General features: G+C 57.2%; 1 protein-coding gene across 1 annotated transcript in view; it reads right to left on the reverse strand.

Annotated features, from left to right (window-relative positions):
* Nucleotides 1-6: 6 nt before the first annotated feature.
* Nucleotides 7-17,369, reverse strand: part of LOC133350787 (ciliogenesis and planar polarity effector 1-like) — a gene marked incomplete at its 3' end in the record, with an annotated part of 36,096 nt that continues 18,733 nt past the window's right edge. The window contains 20 exon segments of the mRNA XM_061565522.1: nucleotides 7-384; nucleotides 1,705-1,767; nucleotides 1,769-1,878; nucleotides 1,881-1,915; nucleotides 4,533-4,585; nucleotides 5,065-5,204; nucleotides 5,775-5,950; nucleotides 6,489-6,646; nucleotides 7,062-7,286; nucleotides 7,684-9,146; nucleotides 9,932-10,040; nucleotides 10,260-10,427; nucleotides 11,175-11,284; nucleotides 12,699-12,828; nucleotides 13,322-13,483; nucleotides 14,677-14,921; nucleotides 15,437-15,591; nucleotides 16,064-16,346; nucleotides 16,628-16,768; nucleotides 16,927-17,067. Coding sequence (XP_061421506.1) covers nucleotides 7-384; nucleotides 1,705-1,767; nucleotides 1,769-1,878; nucleotides 1,881-1,915; nucleotides 4,533-4,585; nucleotides 5,065-5,204; nucleotides 5,775-5,950; nucleotides 6,489-6,646; nucleotides 7,062-7,286; nucleotides 7,684-9,146; nucleotides 9,932-10,040; nucleotides 10,260-10,427; nucleotides 11,175-11,284; nucleotides 12,699-12,828; nucleotides 13,322-13,483; nucleotides 14,677-14,921; nucleotides 15,437-15,591; nucleotides 16,064-16,346; nucleotides 16,628-16,768; nucleotides 16,927-17,067 — 4,445 coding nt within the window.

Raw genomic sequence — 17,369 nt, forward strand, 5'->3', positions numbered from 1 at the left:
TGGTGGTGGCGATGGTGGTGGTTGTACTGGTACTGGTGGTGGAGTTGGTGGCTGCTGCCGGTAGCTCGCGTGGGTGTGTTCACGGTGGGTCTCATCATGGTGGTTGGAATCGTGGCTGGCATGATTGTGGTGGTTGCGGTCGCGTTGAGTGTGATTGTGGTTGCCGCGATCGTGGTGGACATGACCACGGTAAGTCTGATCGTGGTGCGTACGACTGTGGTGGTAGCGGTCGTGATCAGCACGATCGTGGTGGGAGTGCGGTGGTGAGGGCGGTGGTGGCACAGAAGGTGGAGGAGGAGGGTGCCTGCTCTGGTCGGAGCTCATGAAGCCGGGCAGTGACATCGCCACTGCCTGCATCATGGATATGAAGTTGTGCTGCTGAGTCTGCCAGACAGGATGTAGGGCATCATTCAAAAACAAAAAAAAACAGGATTATCGACTAAAATGTCACCCATTGATTCCTCTTCACATGTCGAGAAATTCGGTCTACAAGACACCAATTGTTTAATCTCATCCACCACTGCGTTCAACCACCACACTGCAGGTCACAACAACACACTCACCAATGACTCACCCACTCACTCCTCAATCACTCACGCTCCACACTGCAGGTCGCTAAACTTCTCTGCTCCACTTTGAAATTCCCACCCATCGTCTCTTTTCAAAGCCCTCATAATAACTTTGCTCACGCAAGAAATGCGTTAATTCTTATCGCTATGACAACTTTGACAGTAGTGTTTGTTCTGGCTGCTTGATGGTTTTGGCCTTTGAGCCCGTGCTCGGCAACTGTGTAAAAATAAACAAGAAAAGAAAAACCATATTCTTAGGTTTTTTCGGTAAAGTCACGTAGGTAAAAAATTAAAATTAATAAAGTAAAATAAAACAAAATCACGACGTTTCGGAGGCAACGTGCTGTGACGGTTCCACCTGAAGACGGAAGCTTGTGTTGCCTCCGAAACGTCGTGTTTTTGTTTTATTTTTATTTTACTTTATTAATTAACATTTTTTACCTACGTGACTTTACCGAAAAAACCTAAGAATATGAATCCTTGCAGTCACGAAAGCTTAAAATCTAGAAGAAAACTGTCGTGAAAGACGCACAATCATCCTCGGAAGCAACCGAATTGCACGTGAACTGTCGCGTGCGGGACACGGGGCATGCCGCGGAGTCGGGCAATGCAGTGGCAGATGCAGCACGCGTGAAACAACGGCAGGAAGAAGATGGAGAGGATGGTGGTCTACGGCTCTCCCGGGTGTTCTCGTGGCGACGGGCACGCCGTCCGACATTTCACGGCACGTGCTGGGAGCTTCTCCAGGAACTGAACTCCCAGCGTTCAGAGGAAACTCTCAGCGCGTGGAGCAAAACGCAACCAGAAAACGCGCCGTAGAGCGGCAAGCTTTGGCAAAAGACAAATCGGACTCCACGGCTCTGCCCGTCTGTAAAGTGCAAGCACGCTCGCATAGCATCGGCATCTCACAGATATCTTCCATTTCATAAAAAACTAATCCTGTACCGGGGCGGTGGTGGGCTGGGCCTGCTCGATTTGGCAGCGCCACCTCGTGAATGTTTGAGCGTCTACGGGGACACCGCGTGACACAACTCAAAATCGCATCAGAGGGTTGCATTGTAGCACAAACCGAGAAAACCCGCGCGGGTATCAGCGGACGACGATGCTATTGACGATGACGCTGACTCCCGACGACTCCTCACTGGGCAAAGCGCTGAACCTCCTCCATGAAGGCGACCCGCGATGACCCAGAGCCGGCCGTCGGCTGCAGAGCTTGGGGTCCTCCGCGTAGCTCGACCCCCCGCGCCCCCCTCTCTCAGCTCCCCCGCAGCCCGAGCCCTCGACTCCCCGTGCAGCGACGCCATCGACTCCCGTCGGTGGGCGCCGCTCGGAGCGAAGGATCGGTCCTGAACAATCGTGGCGGTGATCGAGTTTCGAGCGTGTTTTGTTGAACCCGGTGCGAGCTCAGGAGGCCAGGCAGAGCATCGTTTGCGAGAGCGACCGTGCTGGGGTTTGCCCACGCAATAGTGACGGGAGCACCCACGCACGCGCTCCATCACTCGCTGACTCGCTCACTCACACGGCCACCGTCCCTCTGCGGAGACAACGCGGTATTGGAATAGGAACCAGAAGGCACAAATAACATAACAAGATGACACAATAACACAGCCAGACAGCATACATAACATTACATACAACACGAATAACACAACCAAGCAGTGCAAATACATTACAATACAACACAACCAGACAGCACAAATAACATTATTACGTATAACACGAATAACACAACCACACAACACAAATAACATTACAATACAAACAGAAATACACAACCAGATAGCACAAATAACACGAACACAAAATAACATAACAAGACAACCAAAAACAACACAACCAGACAGCACAACTACAATAACAAGACAACACAAATAACACAACCAAATGGCACAAATAACATCAGATGAGACAGGAGAAAGTGAACAAAATTATATAACTCACTATGCTTTCTAATATACAATCGACTACATTCAAACACATGTCATTCACTATACACTAGATATTTCACAACACATTCCTTAACATATATTTTTGCTTTAGACCCCCAAAAACACAGATGACCAACATTCCCTTACGCCTATCGTCATAACCATTGACGACGACAACGACCATCATTTCTTCTAAACAGTTCAACCAAACTTCTCACGGTAACTCTACCTCTCTCGTCACGCGAGCAGCGGCGGTGGCGGCGGGCGGGCGGGCGGGCGGGCAGAGTGAAGAATCCGCGAGCACCACGTCCACGTGGACGTCTCCGTGTCCCAAACACCACCGCCCCCCCCCGCCCCACTCTCACCCGCGATCTCTAAACACAGTTGCCTGGCAGCGGTCGCACTTGGCGTGGCCACGCGGCGTGGGTCGCACGGTTGTTTGCCTAGCGCGTGACAGCTACACCGGAGGAAACTTTACAGCCTTGGGGCCGGGGTAGCCGGCCTTGCAACAACAGCAGCAGCATCCAAACGGACTACACTAGAGGGAGTAGCCATCCTTGCAATAGCAATAGCAGCCGCAGCAGCTGCTGCCACTGACAGCTACACCGGAATAAACTTCACAGCCTGGGGCCAAGTAGCTGGCCTTGCAACAACGGCAGCAGCATCCAACCGGACTACACTTCGTAACTAGAGGGAGTAGCCATCCTTGCAATATCAGCAGCAGCTGCTGCCACTGACAGCTACACCGGAGGAAACTTCACAGCCTGGGGCCAAGTAGCTGGCCTTGCAACAACAGCAGCAGCAACAGCTACAACTGGCAGCTATGCCAGAGTAAACTTCACAACCTTGGGCCGGGTAGCTGGCCTTGCAACAATAGCAGCAGCAATAGCTGCCACTGATCGCTACACTGGACGACACTTTGTTAACTCGTGGGAGTAGCTGGCCTTACAACAGCAACAGCTGCCACAAATTAAAAGCTGTGACGTTTACAACGTCACAGCTTCCATCAAGCGACAGCTAAATCAGTCGACACTTCATAACCAGAAGGAGTAGATGGCCTTGCAACAACAGCAGCAGCAGCAGCAACAGCTGCCACTAAGTGACAGCTACACCAGACTACACTTCATAGGCAGCAGGAGTGTAGCTGGTAGTTGGCCTTACAACAACAACAACAACCACTGCTGCCCTTCACCACTAAGTGGTGGTGATAGGGCCACAACCAGCCCAGGTTTCACCTGGGTAGTACAGGAATTGGCGTCTGTGCTTGGGTGGATGAAGAAATTGACTTGTACCGAGATCTGGTACCGGTAATTGCTGTGTCGAACTTTATCACCGGAGACTCCACAGTGCTGATAACAGACCGAGTGCTGACTGAGAAATATGCCTGTGTTTGGTCTATAGTGGAAAAGGTGGTGACCCCAGGTGGTGATGTCACCATAGCGATGGTGCCAGGTTAGGTGCACAAATCTTGCTGGCAGGTCACGGGACAGACCCAGGTGCTGTGGGTTGACTGCAGATGCACCGCATGTGCTCCCTACTATGCCAACTTGCTATGCTATGGCCGCATGGCACTCCGCTCATCGTTATGAACACACACATTCACTTACACACACACACAACACAGACAAAGATCACCTGTATAGCCTTTGACAGATTTTTGAAGCAAGTGATGTTAGCGAGCAGTGCCTATGAAGGCCGGCACGGTGGTGAGTTGCGAACACCACGCCCGGCCAACACCACGTCCAGCCGCCTTTGTCTCTCCAATGCTGATATTTACACACCGCACCAGGTACGCGTTTATGGCCGAGTCAACCTAGGGGAGGTCTAGGACCGGTTCAAATAATCGTCGCTTGGTGTTGGTGGCCGTGAGCGGGAATCGAACTCGGGCCGCCACTGTTATTGGTTTGTAAGTGAGAATCGAACTTGGGTTTCTGGACCAGTATCGAAGCGCGCAAATCACTGTGCCACCGCTCCCCACTGACTGTCGGGTGTTCACAGACACAGACGACACGGACGCCGGGAGTGGTGACCCCACCTGAATGCAGATCCCTCCTGCTGCTGCAGGAGTCCCAGCTGAAGCCCAGGGTCCTGTTGCAGGCAAAGACAACGAGCGCTCAGCTGTTAATTCCACTTTGCCGCATGCAATTTTGTCTGAAGCCGGAGAGTTTCTGGGAGGCTCAACTGGGACACAGAGCAAACTGGCCCAATCTTCCATCCCACCGTCAGTCTCTCCTCCTCCCCTCATGCCCTCCTATCACTTCCTCCCCTCATCTATTCCTCTCCTTCTTAACCCCTCCTTACATCTCCCTCCTCATCTATCCTCTCTACTCCTCTCCCCTGATCTCTAATCCTCATCTCCCCTCCCTCTCCTCTCACCTACTCCTCCCCGCCTCATCTCATCCTCTCCCCTCATCTTCGCCGCTCTCACCTCTCTTCCTCCTCCCCCCCCCCCACGCCTCTCCTCCTCGGTCTCATCCTATTCTCTCCCGTTCCTCTGCCCATCTCCCCCCTCCTTTCCCTCTCTCGCCATCGTCCCCCCTCCGCTTCCCCGCGGCCCTTCCTCTCACCTCCTCGCGCAGGAAGCTGAGGCTGGACTTGCGGCAAGGCTTGACGACGGAGGCGGTGGGCGACCACGGGGATGACGTGGGCGACTCGGCCCGGCTACCCTCGCCCGAGCTCTCGTCCCTCGACTCGTCCCGGCCGCGTCCTGCCGGGGCATCGACGCACGGAGCGACGCGACACGCATTCACAGAGTAAGCTTCAAGGCTGCGATGCTGCCTGCGACGCCCGCAGAAGCGGATGTCGCAGAGCTACGTCTGAGATCCCTACTGCTTCAAGTGATGTGTGCTCCACGCGCAGCAGAGGGCAGCACTCTCCCACTCACTTGAGAGTAATGCTTGTTGTATGACATTCAAAACCGATATTTTACACGCTTTTATTTAACTCACTCTGTCTGTCTGTTGTTGTTGTTGTCGTATCCTCAAATCTTGCAACTCAATTTTAAACCCACTTCCCAATGTGGTATCGACTGCAGACTCCAAGTTCTGCCCCGACAGTCCCCCGACATTTTCTCTTTGAATCACACAGAGACTCACAAACTCACAAAGACCCCATAGATCTACCCTAAATGGATCCTACCATCTGGCATCGGGATTCCTCTGGGTCACCGGACGCGTGGAGACGACCCCAAAGACACGGTACGCAAACGATTCAATGGGCAACTGCATTAGTTAATTGGCTCATTGATTGAATTGGCAGCTGCCCCTGGCAGAGTCACCGTGTGGTACGAGCTGCCGATCGGCGTCGTCGTCCCGCGAGTCTCGCACGTCGTCGACGTCCGAATCCGACGTCTCAAGCTCGTCGCCAGCGATGGGAGTCGCGAGGTCCTCCTCCTCCTCCTCCCCCAGCGCCGGGTGAACCGTCGCCACTTGCGTCCGAGGACCCAGCACCGGCCTGGAGGGCGCAAACGAGGGGCGGAAGGGCACGGTCGCACGCACCGCACGGCCACGACGAATGGGCCTCCGGTCCACAGAGGATGCGCCTGGCCTCGTGGGCGCCACGCCGATGATAATCGTTAATCGTGATGATGATGCGCAATTTGCAACGCGCGCAGATCGCTCACTCTCAAGAGAGGGAATGAATCAGAGGTGCGGGAATCGAGAGACGAGCGGTGAAAGCTGCCAGATACCGGTGCCAGAAATTGCCCAAGCTCTGTGGGGTCCAATACGGGGATGTTTCTCCAACACCACGGACGAGTGTTGATACGCGCGGAGTAAACCCAAGCGTGCGAGGTTGGGAAAACCTCCATCCCCATACAGATGGAATAAAGATGGCAAGCCGGGAGATGGTGACCTCGACGCCCACCGGTCGCGAGTTTCACGAGTGCGCGTGATCCAACAGCCCTCTCCGCCTGCACAGGGCCGCAACACAGCCAACGTGTTGGCAAGTCCAGTGCGGCGCACCATGAGGATACCGTGGATTTCTTACTCACCCTGCCGAGTTGTGGCGAGCGAGCCTGGAGCGCTGGGCGGTGGTGCGGGGAGGAGGGGGCGGGGTGTCGGAGGAGCCGTGGTATCCGGTGTCCGTGCTGCCCCCCTTCTCCGATGATCGCTGCGACACCTTCACCCGCGCCGACCCCACCACCGTGTCCTGTCGCACCAACATGAAACGCCTCTCTCTTTACTTGATACAGCTATTTTATTATGTTTTATTTATTTTTATTATTTTAAAATAATTATTTTATTACGTTTTATTTTTATTATTTTATTATTTCCCTTCTACGTGACTTTACCGAAAGAACCAAGAAGATGAATCCCTGCAGTCACGAAAGCTTTAAATCAAAATTTAATTTGCAGGTACTTGTCGAATTTGACAATTTGGACCCTGAAGCTGGCACACAATGTCCTACCCGTTTTGCTCGACGGCGCGTATTCCTGTTTGCTAAAACACGCGACCACAGCCGTAACCAACGACGGGCCTGTTCGGATTCCAACTGCGAACCTCCGGAGCGAGAGGCTTGCGCGCTGCCGCGTGGCCGTGACGACGGCGCGGGCGACATCGGTACCTGCTGCCCAGGGCTGGGGGCGCCCCGCTGGCCCTGCCGGCGCTCCAGCAACCACAGGCTGGTGAGGAGGGCCGCCGTGGACGTGCGAACCCTCATGACCGCGCCGTCCCCTCCTTCCCCGGTCGCTCTTTTGGCGCGGTGTCCCGGCGTGGGCCGGCGCCGATCAGCCCAGCGCACCATCCACTCCAGCAGCTTCCCCTCCGCGCTGGCCATCCTCTCCCTCACCTGCGGTGGGTGGGCGAGGCAACGAGGTGAGGCTCATGCCACGCACGACCCGCTTACTGGGGGCATCTTGGGGGAGCAGAACGAGGTCATCTCGCCCAGCGCTCTCGCCGATGTACCGTGCGCCTTGCTGTCCGATGACCGATCCAGCACCTGTTCTCTCTTTCGCGTGCACTGCTTACCGTGGGCACATTCAGGAGCTGGAAGAGTCTAGCCGAATGTTCGACCGAGCCGATATCTGTGCCGCGCAGCCTCATCAGGGCCTGCGGCCATCCTGCCACCAACGCCCCCAATATTATTGCTCATCGAGCGCTTACGAGCAGGGGAACCTTCCGAACCTGTTCTCCGCGTTGCATTCTCCTCTAAACGGACATGGGCATCGCTCGGCACGAGCGCTCACCTCCTGCGATCCGGCCGCTCCTTCACGGGACTTTCCCGCTGCGTGGGCGCCACCGGTCAGCCGAGGGTGGCGTCCCCAAGCGCCAGCGCTGCTCAACTCGAGCCACGATCCCTCCGACTCGTCCGCCGGGAGTCGTCCTACATCCGCCTGCGCCTGCCGCCGCGCCCAGAAGAGCCCACCGCTCGGAGCCTCCCGCACCGTCTCACCGGCGAGCGGCGCCGGTTTACTCCTCGCGCCCTCGAAGAGCTTCGAGGGCGGGGGGCCGAAGGGGCCGACTCTCGCGAACGGTGCCTCCGGGCCGATCCCCGTCGCGCCGGCTGCCCTCGGTACGGGACGTTCTTTAACCGCGTCCGCGCTCCGGCTCACGCGAGACCGGTTCCCGCTCGTGCCGCTCTCCGGACGGAGCTCCGCGTAGAGGCCGGCGAGCGCCGGGTAGAGCGTGCCGGCTTCAAACGGAGGCTTCTCGTCGGGTGCGGCGGTGGCGCCGCCGGTCCCCGCGATCGCCCGGCCGCGCTTGCGCTCACGCGCCGCCGGGAGGCTGTTAGTTCGCGCCAGCGGCCGGTGGGCGCCGCCTTGCCGCTCCACCCAGCGCTTCAGCATTGCCTGCGCCTCAAACGCCAGCGACGTGAGCTCGCGTCGCCGCAGCAGCTCGGTGAACGGCGCCAGCAGCGGCACCGAGTCGGCTGCCCCGTCGTCTTGCCCGGCGCCGCCCGCCAAGTCACGCTCGAGCACGTAGCCCAGGAAGAGGTCGAGGAAGTCCAGGTACTCGTCGTCCTCCAGCTCGAACTCCCAGCTCCCGACAGGCGGCAGCGACGCCGATGCCGCCGCCGCCGCTCCCTCTGTGCCAGTGCCGTGCGCCAGATCGGTGCCGGCGTTTCCGGCTGCAACGCGGCTCCCGGGATCGGACCACTCATCGCGGAACGGCGATTTGCTGTCACCACCGCTCGCCCGTCTCCTCCTCGCCGCGGCGCCCACCCGCCCGTCGAGCGACAATCCCTTCCTCACCGGCGTCTTCCCCGACGACTCCGCCGCGGCCACCGGCGTCGTCGCCCCGGCCGACGAGGGCGACGACGACGCCGGCGCCTTGCTCCCCGACAAACCCCCGCCCGGCACGGCGCCGTGCCGCACCAGCGAATCGGAGAAGCACCGAACCGCCGGCCGCTTTCTGCTCGCGCCTGGATCCGGGGCCCCCAGCACCGCCGCCGCCGCCGCCGGCTCGTCCGCGTTGCCGGCGCTCTCCGAGTCGGCCGAACCGGAGCGCAGCAGCGGACGAAACCTGGCGGCGGACACGGAGGCGTCGTCGTCGTCGTCCCCGTGGTCGTCATTGGCGGCGGGCTCCCAGATGTGGGCGAGCACGGGGCCCGTGGTGCGTGCGACGCGCGCCAGGAAGCGGTCGCGGCGTTCCTGCTGCTCGTCCAGACACAGAGACACGCTCTGCTGCTCCGACGACCCCTCCCCTGCGTCTGCACAATGGTGACAAGAACCATCATCGTCATCGTCGTCATCGTCATCACAATACTTCACAATACGTAACGATGATAATAATAATGATGATGATGATGACGATGATGCACAAAGCAGCTTGGACAGATGTGCGGAGTGTGTGCCATGAGTGTGGTGTGTGTGTACTCTGTATGCAGTGTAGCGTAGATGTGGTGTGTGTGGTGTGTGGTGAGTGTATGTGTTTAGCCTGGCACAAGCACCCTGGTGACGTCAATGCCCCTTAGTGGCGAATGGTGGTTGTTGTTGTTGTGTATGTGTTGCAGAGGTCGCAAACGGGTTTTAATTCCTTACCCGTACCCGTACCCGGCTGCACCAGGGTCGCAAATGGATACCCTACCCGTACCCGGCCGGGTACGGGTAAGGTACGGGTATCGGGTACCTGAGTGCGACCTCTGGGATGAAGCCATGTTGCAGGCGCGGGTGGGTTGATTCTAGGAACTTGAATTGTGAGAAGAGTCAAGACGTTGGGAGTGACAAACGGTTACTCACCAGTGACTCACGGCCTACCCGTACCCGTACCCGGCCGCACCAGGGTCGCAAACGGCTACCCGTACCCGTACCCGTCCGGGTACGGGTAGCCGGGTATCGGGTAGGGTACGGGTATCGGGTACCCGATTGCGACCTCTGATGTGTTGTCTGTAGTTTGTGTGGTGGGTGTGGTGTGTGTGGTGCGTGGGAGCCCAAGCTGCTGTGCTCGTGGTGGTGGTGGTGGTGTGGCCACCAGCAGGAGCTGCACGCCCCGTACCCTGCACGTAGACAAAGCGCAGGCGCTTGAGCAGCGAGCGGTGTTTGTCCTGCAGCGGCACGCGCACCCCCTCCGCGTCCGGGAACGCCTGCGCCAGAATCTCCACCATCTGGCGCCATCACAGCGGTAGCGGCAACAAGAAGCGCGAGCACTACAGTTGAACAGCACCGTAGACAAATGCGCTGGCAAGTGTCCTGCCTCTCCGTCACAGCTCCTCGCGTCCAACCGCTCCCCTCTCACCCTTCCCCTTGCCCGCCACCCCTCCCCTCCCTGGCACCACCCCCCCACCACCCCCCCCCCCCCCGGCCCACCCCCCTCCGTGCCGGACCTGTCGTGTGGGGGGCAGCTCTGCGACGAGGCTGAGCACGAGGTCCTGCAGCATCTCCTCGGCGTGCAGGAAGCGTGCGAAGGGCAGCAGGCGGCAGGCCCACGCCAACACCGCCTCGCACTGCGCCGTCACCGCGCCGTCGAACGCGAACACCGAGCCGCGCTGTTGCTGAGCGAGCGGCAACAACGGCGAGAGCTCAGATGGCGCTGCCCGCGCTCGCAACCCCCCCCCCCCCCCCCCGATGTCGACAATTCGTCAAACTAATCGCCGTGCGGGAATTCAGGAATTCACGTGCGTCTTTACAGAACTCGCGGCGGCTCAGCTGAGATTGCTGGGGCATTCATGGGAGGAGTTATCACACCATATGGACGTTATCGTGATTTCACTGTTCCGTCCCGACTCTTTTCATTTTGTAATAACGTGATGTTACACGCCGTGCTGTAACGGTCAGCACGCTGGCAATCCAGAGGTCGCCGGTTCGATTCCACCTCCCGACGTGGCGACAGTTTAGGCAATGGGGGCGAGTTTCTCAAATGCCCCCTGATGCCTCTTGTCCACCCAGCAGTAGAAATGGGTTCGGCACCACAGTAAGCTGACGTGTGGTGGGAAAATAATGTGGGTAAGCCCACCTCCTCCAAGACGTCTGGCCGTCGTGGAAGAGTAGACCAAGTACCGCACAGAGAGCAGCTGTCTAAGGCTCCGGTCTCATGGAGGCCCTTTCCGCCAGTAGTGGCGCGAGCGGGCAATGGACACGACACGACCTCTCCGACTACAGAACGAACGGTCGACAGGATGGTCAGTCCCGCGAGCCTCTCTCCCCACGCCTCGATGGCGCCGTGCGGCTGGTGGTGCTGAGTGGGAGGAGGTCACCGGCCCGCGTGGTGGTGGTGGTGGTGGTGGTGCTGGTGGTGCTACCTGCACGCTGTGCAGGCTGTCGTGCGCCGCCTGGTACTTGCGGCAGCACTCGGAGAGGCGGTCGCGCATGTGCAGCAGGAAGCAGAGGGCACAGAGCTCACGGAAGCAACCTGGGTCATGTGACGCACGCACGCACACAGGGCCGGGGATACGGAGGGGATCACGGCTCAGGTGAAAGCAGAGGTCGCAAACGGGTTTTGATTCCTTACCCGTACCCATACCCGGCCGCACCCAGGGTCACAACCGGGTACCGGTACCCGTACCCTACCCGTACCCGGCCGGGTATTGGGTAGGGTACGGGTATCGGGTACCCAATTGCGACCTCTAGGATGAAGCCATGTTGCAGGCGCGGGTCGGTTGATTCTAGGAACTTGAATTGTGAGAAGAGACAAGACGTTGGGAAATGAGTGACAAACGGTGACTCACCAGTGACTCACGGCCTACCCGGCTACCCGTACCCGTCCACACCAGGGTCGCAAACAGGTACCCGTACCCAGCCGGGTACGGGTAGCCGGGTATCGGGTAGGGTACGGATATCGGGTACCCGATTGCGACCTCTGGGTGAAAGTCAACGTCCAAGTGATTCCCTGCTCAAATGAGCATTGAGGCATGAGCGTTCATCTTCTGTTCACAGCCCTGCAGAGCCAGTGGTGGAAATTCTACATTCCTATGGCGGGACAGATCCATCCGTAGGCCAGCAACTTTTGACTTCCCCACAACATGGCACTCGTTTCATCGATCCCCAGCCAGGATCTGAACTCGGAACCTTCCGATTGTGAGCCGCTCACTCTACCACTGAGCCACATGGCCAGGTTAAAGTCCAACATTCCATTAAAAAAATTAATAAGCTTTTACAGATTTTGCAAATTCACACGACTGTGATGCAGTTGGTATTGCTCCAATTTCTATTTTCTCCGTTGTTGCGCTTGTTTTCATGTTACTGCTTTTCATCCTTATCTCTAGAGTTCTCGCCTGGTTAAACAAATGAACTTGACTTGACGATGCCACTATAATACATCCTTACACGCACCACAGGAGAAAGAAAACTGCGGATCTATTTGCGAATCGAATCGTGATTCTAAGAATCGATCGAATTCTAGATTTGAAGCTTTCGTGACTGCAAGGATTCATATTCTTAGGTTTTTTCGGTAAAGTCACGTAGGTAAAAAATTAAAATTAAAGTAAAATAAAAATAAAAATCACGACGTTTCGGAAGCAACACAAGCTTCCGTCTTCAGGTGGAACCGTCACAGCACGACAGCTGTACCACTTGTGTTGCCTCCGAAACGTCGTGATTTTTATTTTATTTTTATTCTACTTTTATTAATTTTAATTTTTTATCTACGTGACTTTACCGGAAAAACCTAAGAATATGAATCGATCGAATCACATCGAGAGGAGGAACCGTTAAGAGCAACACGCAGTGTCGCAAAAATCGTGACCCCAAAATCGTGTCCCCAAAACCACGATCCCGACCCTTGACCCCCGACGAATCAAATAGTCGGTGACTGCGAGAACCGTTACCAAGAACGCGCGCCGTCGTGCCTTGCCCCTCGGCCCCGGCTCGCTCGAGCGCGACTCCCCGCATCCTCGTGTACGCCAGCAGGGAGGGGGGCAGCGGCTTGGGGGGCGGCCGCCCCTCCTTGGCACGGATCTATCAGGGGAGAACGCACGGCAATAGACGAGACGATGACGACGATGGCGACCATGACGACGATGACGACCATGACGACCATGACGACGATGACGACGATGAAGATGATGACGACGACCATGACGACGATAACGATGATGAAGACGATGACGACGATGACGACGATGAAGACGATGACGACGATGGCAATGATGACGACCATGACGACGACGATGACGACGATGACGACGATGACGACGATGACGACGACGACAATGACGCCGCTACTGCTGATGTTAAAGACGATGACGACAACGCTGTTACTGCTGCTGCTGCCGGTGCAGGCACAGCAATCACAGAGCACCGCACCGTGTCCACATCGCACCGCTCGCTCTCTCGCTCGCGCTCATACACCGCAAACTGTCCGCACCACACCACCCTCTCCCGGGCACCGCACCCCACCCACACCGCAGCACACACACACTCTCTCCCTCTCTCTCAGGCGGCAGCGGACCTTGCCCACGGTGCGCCGCACTCTCTGCAGGCGGCGGATGTACCACTGCGCGGCGGGGAGGGAGCAGCGCGACGCGCGCAGCAGCGCCAGCGCCCGCTGCAGCGCGCTCGACGCGCCGTGCCGGGAGCGCTTCTCCTGCGCCAGCGCCGCGTCGTCACCCTCCTGCGCACCACCGCACCGCACGTTAGCCCCCGTCAGAGGTCGCGAACGGGTTTTGATTCCTTACCCGTACCCTACCCGAAATGAGTGACAAACGGTTACTCACGAGTGCCTCACGGCCTACCCGTACCCGGCCGCACCAGGGTCGCAAACGGCTACCCGTACCCGGCTGGGTACGGGTAGCTGGGTATCGGGTAGGGTACGGGTATCGGGTACCCGGTTGCGACCTCTGGCCCCCGTGTGACCGTGACCCCCGGGGTCGGAACGCTGGACATCATTTCAACAATTGCTTTTTTTTTACTCTCCACTTCCAGAAAAATAAATACCGAGTAGCAATAGTTTGGAGATTTATACGGCCCCGTTAAACAATGGATCTCAGAGCAGCATGCTTACAAAGGAGGAAGGGATGAGTGAGAAGTAGCCGGAGATAGACCGAGGTGAAACGACACAGAACTGGAGAGAGAGAGGAGCCGCTGCGTTAAACAGCCAGTGGGGTCTTCAGCCGGGACTCAGAACTCTCTATCGACCGTGTCAGTTCCCGACCTCCAAGAGCAGCGAACTCCGGAGCCTGCGTGCCGTGTGGATCACAGCCCAGAGGTCATCTCAGGGTCGGAGCCCGGAGCACGGTGACGCTTAGTAGGACGCGATCGGTGTATCTCACGAGTTTTCAGTGGAGCGTGTGGCCGGATAGTGGAATGTGCGGCTGAATCAATATACGGTGGGGTGGACAATAACGGTCGCCATGCTCGTCAATAACACTGTGGGATTAAAAGGAAAAAAAAAATAACAGGCGTAAAATAAAATAATAAACAAAACTAATAAAATAATAGATAGATGAAATAATAGATAGATAAAATAATAAATAAATAACATGAATAAAATAGCAGATAAATATAATGATAAATAAATAAATAGATCGGATACTAAATAAATAACATTATACTATATAATAAATAAATAAAATGGTTAAATAAGAAATCAAATACTAAATAAATACAATTATAAATAAATAGTCGATATTTGATAGATAGGTAAAATAATAAAAATAATACGAACAATGTGGAATAATAAATAAATACAACAGCAAATAACAGGCGTCGTTTTGAGCAACGGCCCTTTTGCGCGGATGCCGACCATCTGCTCTCCGTTGCCGTGTGCACCCACTGCCAACGCGGCCCCGGCCCCAGCGCAAGCACCTGCAGCTCCACGCCGAGCTGCGGGCAGTACAGCGGCGGCGCCGGCAGGTAGAGGCCCGGCGGCACCAGCCCGGCAAGGCAGCCGCCCCCGGCGCGCTCCCGGGCCGCCCCCACGGCGCCGGCGAGCGCGGGGCCCAGCGCGTCCACCCCGGCCATGGCGGCCGCGTGCAGCATCTCGCGCAGCGCGGCGAGCAGGGCGTCCGGGGCATCGTCCTCTCCCTCCTCGTCGGCGGCGGCGGCGGAGTCTGCGAGCGGTAGGTGTGTGAAGGTTCACCGCGCCCCCCGCAACCGCCAGTGGCACATGTACAGTGATATCTACCATTACGTGTACCGTCACATGTACAAAGACATCTACCATTCCGTGTACCATCACATGTACAGAGACACCTACCAATACCCGTACCGTCACACGTACCGTCACATGTACAGAGACACCTACCAACACCCGTACCGTCACACGTACTGTCACATGTACAGAGACATCTACCAATACCTATAGAGTCACATGTACCGCTCACATGTGTGGGTTTTCTCCAGGTGGTCTGGTTTCCTCCCACGTGAACTCATTAATTGACCGATTCCAACTTAATGTATAGAGGACCCCGGAACCGTGGCAAGTGTCGGCACTGACTCATTGTGTGGCTGCTACTGCCTTCCTGCTCGACATCATCACCGGGGGAGTGGTGGCGCAGACTTTTCCATTTCGACCACCAGCCCCGCGGACAGAAACCACCACCGCCGCCGCCGATGCGGTGCTTACCGGACGCGGTGCCGGCTGTTACATCGGCCGCCCGAGCTCCGTCCGGGTCCATCTGCGGCGCCGTTAAAGGCGTCTGCAGCAGCGCCTGCAGCTTCTCCTGCAAGATCCTTGCGGGTCGGAGCTCGTCGGGGAGTTGCAGCGACACCCGCGGTGGCCTAGGAGATCAAATGGACGACAAGGGGCCTCACTGCAAAGGCCATCTCCACAATGTTGTTTGGATCATCTTTACGACTTGTGACAGACACGGACGGACGGGTGGGCAGAGTTAATGCATTAATGATTTCAGCATTAGTTGGAAAGCATTAAAAAATCCGTCACTATTCATCGAACCGAGTTTCGGGTTTCAAGTTGATTCTGTCTCATTTGCAAGAGTGAGTGACCTGGGTCACACTCTTAGGTTTTTTTCGGTAAAGTCACGTAGGTAAATAAATAAATAAAAGTAAAATAAAAAATCACGACGTTTCGGAGGCAACACAAGCTTCAGGTGGAACCGTCACAGCACGATTGCTGTATCAAGTAATCAAGTGACCTGGGTCACCACAATGCCAACAGCCAAACGAACCAAAAAAAATCGAACGCACGAGGAGAGACTCGTGCGTTAAGATTAGCAACCCGAACTCAACTCACCCCGCGGGATCGGCGCCAGCTAGACTGCGGTTGTGGCGGCGCCGGTGGAGGTGGCGGTTTTGGTGGTGGTGGTCGTGCGAGCGGTACGCCAGGCCGACGGCCACCGCCGTCTTCCAGTCGCCGAGCGTGCGCGCGAGCCACACGGCCTCCGCGTGGAGCCCCGCCACGAGCAGCAGCTCCAGCGCGTACTCGGGGCTCCAGGCCGACGACACGCGCTGGGCCCGGGCGCTCGCGCTCACGCCGGCGCGGCTCACCGGCAGCAAGCGCCACCGCTGGGGCGGAGCTGCCGACGGTACAAGCGACCATCAGCAGCAGCAGCAGCAGCATGAGCAGCAGAATCACCAGTAGCAGCATCAGCACACGCACTCTCGCACCGGAATGACTCGCATTCTTATCATCATCATGGTTATCATCGTCTCACCATCATCAATCATCAAAATCACTGACATTTTCAGCATCTGCAGCGTCACCACTCCGCTCGGTACCCACTGCGCTAAGTACATTACGCACGATTGCTCCGAATTGTGAAGAGCGACGGACAGGGTGTTTGCCGCAGGCCCGTACCTGCCGTCGTGTGCAGCGGCGGCAGCGTCTGCACGCTGTGCGGTGGGAACACGTAGAGTGCACGGTTGGTGAAGTATGCCGCCATGAACCGGCCCATGGAGCGAACCACAGCCAGCGCCGCCCGCTCACAAATCCCCGGCGCTGCGGGCGAAGCGAGCGGCACGAGGCGGCGGTTAGCGACGCGGACCACAGCGCCTTCACCGTGCTAACAGCACTCACCACAACAGGCTCTCAAAGCTACACAGGAGATCTTCATCTTTGTATGTGTCTCGGATGTGTCTCGGATGTGTGCGAGTCACCTGTGTCGGTGTGCGGTTGCAGGAGGCGTGCGGCCATGCGGTCGCACAGGCAGAGTGCGGGGAGCAGGTGGAGCGCGTGCAGGTGAGCGTAAAGCAGCGCCAGGCAGTGCCGCGTCTGTAGGTGAGCGCCACGCCTCCCCCCTGCCGCAAAACCATCGCCACCGTTTACACCGCAATGCCACTCGCCGTGATGCAGAGGTCGCAATCAGGTACCCGGCTACCCGTACCCGGCCGGGTTTCGGGTACCCGTTTGCGACCCTGGTGCGGCCGGGTACGGGTACGGGTAGGCCGTGAGTCACTGGTGAGTCACCGTTTGTCACTCATTTCCCAACGTCTTGTCTCTTCTCACAATTCAAGTTCCTAGAATCAACCCACCCGCGCCTGCAACAAGGCTTCATCCCAGAGGTCGCAATCGGGTACCCGATACCCGTACCCTACCCGAT

The sequence above is a fragment of the Lethenteron reissneri genome, chromosome 4 (assembly GCF_015708825.2).
Source record: "Lethenteron reissneri isolate LAM-NWPU_2019-01 chromosome 4, ASM1570882v1, whole genome shotgun sequence".
NCBI classification, from domain to species: Eukaryota; Metazoa; Chordata; class Hyperoartia; order Petromyzontiformes; family Petromyzontidae; genus Lethenteron; species Lethenteron reissneri.